The sequence below is a fragment of the Blennius ocellaris genome, assembly GCF_963422515.1.
Source record: "Blennius ocellaris genome assembly, chromosome: 8".
In the NCBI taxonomy this organism is placed as follows: domain Eukaryota; kingdom Metazoa; phylum Chordata; class Actinopteri; order Blenniiformes; family Blenniidae; genus Blennius; species Blennius ocellaris.
This window is the reverse complement of record NC_137657.1, coordinates 7476997-7487593: the sequence shown is the minus strand read 5'-3', so window position 1 is coordinate 7487593 and position 10597 is coordinate 7476997. Positions and strand designations below refer to the sequence as shown.

Sequence of the window (10597 nt, the reverse complement as noted above, 5' to 3'; positions counted from 1 at the left end):
ACGAGTTGATTCCTCCAGTAAGATTTTCCATTTATCCAATTACCAATAGAGCATCTCTCAATCATAAAATAATAAAACCCAATTGGTTATGCGTTGAAATGTGCAGCCTTTTTATTGTTTCTCGGAAAAAAAATCTGCAATTCTGCACTTTAGTTTTGTGAGCTGATCAACATGACTGTCATTGGTTGTAGTTTTTGGTTTACATTTATATTTTTGAGCATTTTATAATCACATGGGCTCTTGTTTGTGAAAAAAGCTACTTTCATTAAGTTAGTTAAAGAGTGTTAATCACCTGCAGCTCACTAAATTCACATTTCTTAATTTAGGTATGGGAACTATTTTATGTTATCAAAAGCTGTAAAGTGCTAAAACTAAAGATGCCATTGGCCTCACTCTGTTGTTAAAGCTATACATTAGATGACATGAGGTAGAATTACATTTTTAAATCAGACAAAATTGATGTTCAATTTTGACGAAGTGTTAACACAACAAGGGGTAATTATTTACTTTCAGGCTTTTGAGCATTTTGTGGTGTGAATGGCTGTGAGTGAATGAGTTGAATGGGGGGGGGGGGGGGGGACTCGCCCTCTGATGCACATTGGTTTTATGTTCGACTGTAACAAGTTTGATCCATCGAGAGAAGACCTCTGGAATGTTTTTGTCTGTTTCTGTGGCTTCCCAATGGAAAAATAATCAAATCAAATTTACAAAAATGAGAAACAAATATTTGATTTCAAACGTGTACAAAATAAACCACTGACCATGATCAGTCGATCAGAAATTATCTCATCAAGCACTAAACAACAGAACAGTACAATTCTGTTGCATGTCTGAAAGGGACTTATTATATCCCACCCATTCCTCAGAAATCTTTTTTCACTTATTTAATAACCAATTAATTTGAACTATTAAGACTATTTTAATGCAAGGATATAAATGAATTGCATATTTTGTTAGAATGAATAGAATGAGTATGCAAAAGAGAAAAATCTGAAAAATGCCGTGAAAGAAAATGTGATTCCTTCTCAAAATAACTGCACCGCATGTTTACAGTATATAAATATTGTACAGTTAATTGTTGCTGCTACAAGCAGTTTTCCTTCTCGGAGGAGGCAACAGCATTGCAACTGCATGTCTTCATTTTCACTTTTTTTTTTCTATTTCATCATTTCACTTTCACGCCCCTCCTTTCGCACCCTTCCTCGTGCTCCTCTTCCTCTCTGCCCCCCCCCCCCCCCCCCACCCCTTTCTCCCGCTCTGCATTAAGCCCCCGCTTGTCTCTCTGCCTCTCTGATCCCGGGAGCAGTGCTTATGGGATCTCCTCAGACCAGTGTGAGCCCTGCCGGTCTCCAGTCGCGAGTTGGAGACAAAGCAAGAGGAAGGAGGTGGTGGAGGAGGAGGAGGAGGAGGAGGAGGAGGAGGTGGTGGGGAGAAGTACTCCTCCTCCTCCCTTCGGCGGGAGGAAAGGGAGGCAGAGAAAGTGAGAAGTGAGCATGCAAGAGATGCAGAGTGTAATGGTGAAAAGGAAATAAGAGGGAGAAACAAGTGGAGATGAAATAGGAGAGAGAGAGAGGGAGGGAGGGAGGGAGGAGGAGAGAGAGAGCTTGCTTAGGGAGAAGCACAAATGAGTGAGCGAGTAGGAGAGAGAGAGTGAGAGAGCGAGAGGGAGGGAGGGAGGGAGGGAGGGAGGGAGGGAGGCGAACAACACTGCAGACACTCGCCCACTGTCACTGCTCCACAGCCAGAGGACAGAGGCAGCGACGGCAGCAGTGGAAGGTGGATACGATGGAGGAGGACGGCGGCTGCTGTGCCATCCATCTGCGGCTCAGTGCCCGTCACTGACGGCCCCCCGCTGGGACCATCCGGCCAAGTTGGAAGCAACTACCACTCTCTCTGTCCTTCACCAGGACCCAAGTACCGGACCTCTCAACTCCTGCAGGACTCCTCGTACACAAACCTCTTTATCTGTCCCCGTCTGCCTCTCACACACTTCCTCACTAACTGAAGCAGACTTCACTTCTCCTTCCCTCTTGGACGTGAGATTTTAGTTGGGTTTGTTTTGTTTTGTTTTTTTTGAGGGGGGGGTGATTGTTTTTTTTGTTTTTTTTTCTCTTTGGGCCACCGCTGCCTTCGCCGAGCGTCCGAGCTGAGTGGATTTACTTTTACCCTTTGGCGGACCATGGGGCCGGGGTGGAGGGGGGCAGAGGGGACCCTCCGGAAAAGGACAGAGGAGAGCTGCTGGTACCTTTTGGTGACATTGCTGCTGTTGTGCGGCTTCCGGAGGGCTCACACACAGACAGACGATGGGAAGTCTGTCTACTTCTGGGAAACAGGTACCGCTGAACCACTAATTAGAGATTACATTTCAGATTGTACATATGGGCTGCTTCTGATTTGCTGCTGTTGGTGAATCGGCGTGCGCCGTCGCCGTGAGCTCCCACTCTCAGAGAACTGCCGTCATGTGTGTTTTCCATTTTGATAAGTGTGAACCGAACTTGCGAGGGATCCAGAACTGAGATGGTTTCATGCTTAACTGACATGGCACAGAACCATAATGCCGACACACACACTCCTACATCTGTCATTTGGAGGTACATACACATCCCTACGCCACCAAACTTCAAACACACGCGCTTGAAAGATGACCCAGAAATCTACAGTAGACCCGTCTCCTCACGCTCCAACAGCATGTGGCACGCTGAGCGACTGTGATCCATTTTCGAATGGATTACTTTCATCTCCGTCAGTCTCAGGTGGCGCACCATTATTGAAATGGAGCTGAGCTGCTGTGTGTTGCAGCCATGCCCATGACGGGTCGGCACCGCTTCACAAATCCTGCCTGGGAGAGGGGGACTGAGTGGTTGGTTGTATTGATAGGACGTTGGGAGCACAGCGGTTCGTTTGTGCATTTGAGATGTGTACATCGCTGGCGTTATGTCTCCGGTCCCACTCAATCTTGCTGAAGCTGCTTCACAGGTGCATTATTACGCTTGACATGTAATTACAGACCTGTCAGATTTATTTATTTTTTAATTTTTTTAGTCAAGGAGCAGAGATCTTACAGGAAATGCATATTATCACCAAAAAGACAGGTAATGGATTCAGAAAATTACCTTTAAAAAAAAGAAAAAAGAAAGACCTACAAGTCATGAAATGTGGGTTTTAAATGATTATCTCTCTCTCTTGACTCGACTCCAGCTCAGCGGGTGATGACGTGCTCTTAACATTTGATGAATTCCAATGTTTTCTCTACATCAAACCAACTTCTCTCTCCCTGTAACTCTCAAAGCAAATACCCCCTCTCCCCCCCAGCCCCCACATGCCCCGCCCCGCCTTCCTCGGCACCAGTTCCCCGGTTGACGTATCCCACGTCTCTCCTGTGGTTCTGCATCTTTAAAGAGGATGTAGCTGAGTAAGGAGATTAAAGGAGCAGGGATTTAACAACCCAGGAAAGGCAGCCCGGGGAACCGACTTGAGAAAGAGAAAGGCAGAGCGAGCACTGCAGGCAGAGACAGAGAGAGAGAGAGAGAGAGAGAGAGAGAGGGAGAGAGAGAGAGGTTCCAACTTAACCTACATCTACCCTACTGTAGGTCATAATGATTATGCCTCTCTCCCACGCTACGCCACCTTTCTCCCACACTGTGTGCACTGGAAAGCTCCAGGCCCTGCTCTTTGAAATGTAATCCAGTGTTGGGAGTTTGTTCACTTCTTTTCAAATAAAAAGGTAGCGCATTGATTTCAGCCCCGGAGTCGTCGCCGTCGCCCTCTTTTCTTTTTTTTTCTTTTTTTCTTGTGGGCCTCTTTGGTTTGACAGTTGCCTGCAGAGTATTAAAATCACATAGGGCAATTTACGGCTTTGAATCCCGACGCTTTTCATCAAAATGTGATTATGTTCGTGCAAGATTCGCACAGTTTTTTTTTTTCTTTTTTTCTCTCCCTCTCGTGCCAATGGACGGCTGTTTAAAGAGAAAAGCAACATTAAATGTGATGTTTGTGTGCACTTGCAGAGTGTGCAGTGGAGGGAATATTCTTGTGGCAAAGCAATGCTCTGATGTTTTGCATATTGATGAGTCGAGCTGAAATACAGCCCCTGTCTTCGAAACTGTGGGGAATTGGGCCTGCACCGCTTTTATTGCCTTCTGTGAAAATATGATGTATCTGTTTTGGAAGGTGAGCCATTTTTTTTTTTTTTTTTTTGCTGTGAAATACTATTCAAATGAGACAGGTAGAGACAACAGGCGGTGGCAGATGCTGCCAGTGATATTTCTGAAGGTGGCGGTAAGATAACTGAAGGTAGAAGAAAAAGAGGATGATTATAGCCACCATGAGGATGATGTTGGTGATAATGGCATGACACATTTTTCCCAGGCTCTCTCCGAGATTGCTGCAAGTTTGTCTTTGTCACAGATTTTCACACCGTTCTTCTCCTTCTTGTCTTTCTCCTCACCAACATGCACTCTCGTTGCACTCCTCTGCGTTTTCGTCGCTCTTTTCACTGGCGCTCGTACTATATTCTGCATTGCTTTTTTTTTTTTTTTTTGGAAGAAGAAGAACCTCAGCTTTTTTCACTCTCTCGTCTCCTACCAGCTAATGAAACAGTGAAAATATGATGAAATTCTAGAGAAACCTTTTTCTGTTGCTGATAACACCAGGATGTCAACAAATACCACTGTAGCCTGTTGTAATAGATAACAAGTGCCACAAAAACACACACACACACACACACACACACACACACACACACACACAGAGCAGGTGCATCGTACCCCGTTCGGGTACGATGTGCGTGCTTCATTAGACTCCGTTGTTGGAATGGAAGAGGTTGCCAGGTTTGAGCTGTCAAGACCTCACACGTCTGCCTGAGGACAAAGCAATTACAGGTGGCAGAATAGGTGACGGCGTCTTCAAGCAAACGCACACCATCTCGACATCTTCGTTTTCGCTGTGAGCCCGACACTCTTACACTCTACGTGTGACTCCAACACCTCGCCGCGGGTTGCCAGTGACGCAGGTTAACGTTTCAGCCATGGGACAGATCTACCCGGGGTGGTACAACGGAAAAAAGACTTGCCAAGTTATGGCCCATTTGACATTTCCAAGTGCGAATTTCTAATGTCCGACAGCAGCGAATGCAGCACGAACTACATTCAGTATATGTACGTCTGCCATATGTTGCCAGCCCTCTGGATCTGCCCCTGGTTTCAGCAGATCCCAAATTGGGAAATCAAGACAAACTTCAAAAGATGCTTCGTCGACTGAACGTAATCTGCCTGGGATCTGGAATATCTCTCATTGAAACGATGCAGGAGTCACTTCTGGCCTCTTATCAAGCCGATCTATACTCTCATACCCTCTCGCCTTATCAGCTCAAGTTGCTCTTTGCCCTGTGTGCCTCCTGGCATCAGGCCGGTTGGGGCATTTGACACATCCACATCTTACCTTAATTGATCAAACATTCTTTAGTCTCCAACCGGGAGAGTGTGTCTATATTCATATTCTGAGTTTGAGCTGATCACTTTTAAAAACAGTTTTGTGCCATATTTAGCAGATTTAGACTGATAACACAAAATCTAAGTGACTTATGAGCCACCTGATTGTTTTTACTGTTTTCAGAGTTTAAAGGCTTCCTGCATTGAGAATCAGATCATATAAATCCAACTTGAATCATTCTTGTAATCGACTGATTCCATTAATGTTTTTGACCATTTCATGACTAAAGTGATTGTCTCTGAGAAATACACATGCTGGCAATCTGGAATATATGTCAAAAGATTCCTCGACAAGTGTTATGAACAGATTGACACCATCTCATTTTTCTGAAGAAAAAAAAAAGCAGCTTCATCATTCAATAAAAATGATTCTGACATTGCCAACCTCCCCATTTAGGGAAGTATACGTAAAACTTAAACCACATTTCATGATCTCATGGTCAAGCGAGATGTGCATGTGAGGAGATAGTAATACCAAAAATGAACATGTTCAAGATTTTTTAATGTGATATGTTCCATATGATAAAATTTTGGGCATTTTGGAAAATCTGCCTTTAGTTGCAACAATGATGTTTTGCATGGACAGAAAAAATGGTTTAAATGTGTTGACTTTCTTCTTTATGAAGGAGGAATTCAAATTCAGCAAAAAAAAAAGATTAGTCCAAATTAGACTCGATTTACATTAGTTAACCCGGTTTAACAGTTTTGTCTTTTCGTCTCAAAGGGCTGAATCAATTGAAAAACATTTCTAATGAAACTTTCAGAAAGTACCTTTTTTTTTTTTTTGTAGAAAGTGCGGTAAGAGTATTTATAGTAACTTATCCTTGTGATTCTAAAGTTCTATGCACGTGTCTGAAAGGTTTGAATGTGTGGGATGGGACATGCGTCAGCCCCGAATCTCTAATGACCTGTCAACTTTGCAGGAACAATGGCGTGTTAGTCTTGCATGGTATCATACGACGGGGGAGCGCGGTGGCGTTCGGCACGAGGGACGGCGCCGGCTGTGTGTTGCCATCATCCCGCTGATGTCACCTTCCAATGTGCGGGGACGGGGAGATTCGCGCTGACAGGCCATTGTTAGGCCAATACGTCCCCCCCCTTTTACAGAAACACTAACGGTGAAGGATGTCAGCCTCTCTGAGGGATGTGAGTGGTTCTTCCTCAATCGCCTGCCATTACAGCCGACCCGCTGAGACCCAGGGAGAGTCGGTGCGATGGGTTCATAAGTTCACAAGTCAAGGTCATTATGTGGCGAAATGGCCTTTAGCCAAAGTGGTTGTAGTAACCAAATGCAGGATGAGGTGAGTGCGGGAGAAAAAGGGCAGACCAGGGTGTAGTCGTGATATACTTTGAGTTTCTGAGAACTGAATTTGTTTTGATTCTCATACGTATTTTTTCTCCCATGAAAGAACCTGCACATGGACTTTTATTTGCTGACTTTATTGCAAGGTACATCGACATCCTACCTCAAACTTTGACATTGTGGGTGGCCATTTCCTACACTGCGACTTTTTTGGGGGCCAAATTCAGATGTATTTGCGTCAACAACTCCATAAGTTTGATAACTTCCATCACTGGCACGTGCATTTCCAATAAAGACGAACAAACGAGGAAATGACAGAACTTTCAGCAGATCCAACTTGGACGAAGAAGACCTAATGCATGCTTAACCTCAATTTGAATATTCCTTATTTCTGTATGAGGCCACTCATGGTTTTTTGATTCAAAGCATTGGATTCCAATTTTTGGGAAAGATGTGGCTCAGTCATAAGTGCAGTTCTCAAATCCCAAGTTTGTCAGTTCAATCTCCCATCTCGCTGTGTCCATCTGAATGAATGAATATTTGTCTATACAGCACTTTTACAGATCAAACATGTACAAAAACACAAATATATACAGAATTTGATAAAGGCTAATCTTCAATCACCTTTTAGAAAATGTCCACAGAGTCCACAATTGACATCTGTTTTGGAAGACTGGAACACTAAGTGGTGTTTCTTGCATTGCAGCATTCACAATACATGTATGTGAATGTGTGAAAATGACTAATTATGCCCAGTGTGTTGCGACGGCTCTCGTGGTAAAAAGAATTACAGAACTAAAATCCATTTGGTTAGATTCACTTGCTTTTTTATGGAATGATTGTCAGAAACTCAAAAAAACAACAACATATATTTGATTCTGATTGGTTAGTCAATTTGTATTTTTGTGTGAATGTGATCTGTGCAACCTATCCAACGTGCTCCAGCGTCCTGCAGCATCTCACTCCGTTACAGCGCTGCAGAAGGACTGACACTGTCGGGCGTTCTCATCTACAGCTTCTCATTCGATTATAAGTCTTCTTTTTCCCATCATACTTGATTGACTGGTGTCCTTGGCTGACCCGGGCACTGGCTTTAAAAATAAAACGTCTGACGTCCAAGCACAGCCAGAAAATCCTCCGCCTTAAATAGCCGTGCGCTGACGCCCGCTCCACCTGTTTTCTGTCAAACTCCCATCCTTTCACTCAGTCGCACACCGACACACGGCTGCTCGGGTGGCCGAGGCTTTGAGAGCAGCGGGGTGGTAATTGGCATTATCCCAAATGAGAATATCCCTCGGAGATCCCCGCCTCATTTTAGCGAGTGCATTACAACATGACCCTCCGTGACCCTCATTAGCATATAGCGCCTGAGGGCAGACACCAGCAATCGGCTAGCCACTGTTAAAAATTCCATAGCAACAGACAACCAATTTAGGCCATGCATACAAATTAAGACAATTTCCATGGGAATTTCATTTTTCATAACGGAACATGCCAATGGGTTTTTTTTTAATTCGGAATGCTTTTGTTTTTGTTTTGCTTTTTACCATGAATTAGAGTGGAAATGAAGGCTAATTGCGTCTGCCGTGCGTCTGGCCCCAAAACCATTTGTAAGAGCGCAGTCGGATTCTGGGGATAAAAAAGCCAGGACAGCATCATCTTTCTCCCTTAAAAGAGGAGGGAAGCTGTTTTTCAAAGTTACTTTTCGTGTCAGCAGAGAAAGATTGAGGTTGCCGGAGCTCCACAGGACCGCGGCCCAGTGTCACACTGAGCTTTTTTTTTCTTTTCTGATGGCTTTACCATGACGCTGCACTTGATTCTAAAAGCATTCGCAGTGAGATACGTCACGTTTGACCCACATTGATCTGTTTTGTGGCTTCAGATATATTACTCTCCCACTCTCCAAAAATTGCCAATCCATCCAGAGCGGAGGCGAGATGCCAAAGAGATGCTGGAGTTTGCTTAATCTAAATGGCAGAGCTTACACTAAAACCTGGCTATTACCGATATGGGGGGGTGGCAGGATTATAGATTACACATCATCCCAAAAAACTTTATTTAGAGTGACATAAGAGGATTCCCACTGCTTTATGCTACTATGTACAAATGGCTCGTAACATAGTTTATAGTGCTACGTCATGGATCTCGGCGACCAGTGTCCTTTGTGGACGGTTGTGGTGTGAGTAAGCAGATCAGTGAGTAGATTTATGTTATGTAGGGATATTTTTCACTCCGATTTTCAGCCTGGTCCTGGCGTGTCAAAGTGGCACATGCAGCCGTGAAGGGATTAGTACATGAGGGAGCAACTGACCTACTCCGTGTTTTTGCTTCCAGTCAGTTTTCCTTGAGAAAGCAGCTTTAGCATGAGAGTGCATCATAATTTTCTGGCACCTTTTTCTTGGTTATTGGATACGGTTGGGATTTCCAAAAGACTTTAAATACTTACATTGTCATGCCCGTCCTACTCGATGTAGATACTGTATGCATGTAAAATATCTAAGTGATTTCACTTGACAAGTTGCCCACCCACCAATAGAAGACATTTGGGAGTTCACTGCTTTGCTCAAAAACACTTGCATGGGGTTTGAAAGGCCAATTGATTAAACGCACAGACACAAAAACATACATTTCAAATCGTGTCTTGTCTTTATACGTCCTTAGGTATGCATTGGAACGAGCGACATACATAGAATCCCCTGGAAAGTACAATGTAATCAGCATACTGTTAATGTAACCAAGAAGTAGAAGAAGAATGGAAATTTTTTTTTTTTTTTTTTTGAGAAAACAATAAAGACAGCAATAACTACGATAGTGACAGGATGAGGTAGCGCCAGTGTCGAGGCACCATTGAAGGCCTCGCTGCAGGTGGATGTTGTCTGTTTGGATAAACATCAAGTGTCACGCAGTTCCTCTTTTGAACATTTTTATATGCGGTATTCATGTCAAATCTCAACAGCACCCCCCGATGACGACAAGTGGTACTGCTCCGGCGGTCCAGATTTCACTCGACAGAATATGAAGGAAATGAATGCAGAGCACAGATGTAAGGTTTCGTTCACACTTGTTATTCAGGACCAAGTGCATCCAGCAGAACCACGTTGGTCTTCTCCGCATGGTTGCTTCCCATTTTTATCAAGTGCATGGTCTTGTTTGATATCCAATTATTTTAGCTTTTTTCACAGTGGGTTTGCAGAGAACAATTGACGCCTCCTTTCTGTGAGGCTCTTACGTCCCATATTCATCACTGTTTTTAGGAAATGTTGATAGTTGCTTGTTTACGAAGTTCTCCAAACACCAGCGAGGCACTGACTCTGGGTTTGGGCTTGATGCTGGCATTCACCGTGTGAGAGCGTATGTCATATACTGTCGGAACAACCCACATCTCTTGGGTCATGGCTTGTGATGCGCGATTTCATACCAACTTTTCTTTCCTCTGATTCATACCAACTTTCCTTTCCTCTGATTGGTGCCAGAGTGCGAGGAAACTTTTCACTTCTACCCTGCTGCCCCCAAACTCAACAGGGTCAAACTTAAAAACAGCAGGAGTGGGATTCAGCTGCAGCCTCCCCACATCCAAACCCTGATATCGTAGGTTGACCCCAATACCTTGAGCCCTGAGAGTCTTATGTAGCTGATAACCCCCGCTGCCTCGGGGCCTGGGTGACGGGCCAGGCCACGTTTAGTGGAGTAACAGTCTGCTCTTACAAAGATGGAGCCTTTTCAAAGTGTATTATAGCAACCTCATTAAACCAACAATCCATGCAGACACATGAAATGCTCCAACCAAATTGATTTAACACAAGGT

The 10597-nt window shown here is 44.1% G+C and overlaps 1 protein-coding gene across 1 annotated transcript in view; it reads left to right on the top strand.

Annotated features, from left to right (window-relative positions):
• Positions 1–2179: 2179 nt before the first annotated feature.
• Positions 2180–10597, top strand: part of thsd7ab (thrombospondin, type I, domain containing 7Ab) — a gene marked incomplete at both ends in the record, with an annotated part of 208610 nt that continues 200192 nt past the window's right edge. The window contains one exon of the mRNA XM_080501462.1: positions 2180–2333. Within this exon, the coding sequence (XP_080357588.1) occupies positions 2180–2333 (154 nt within the window). The remainder of the gene's footprint in view (positions 2334–10597) is intronic.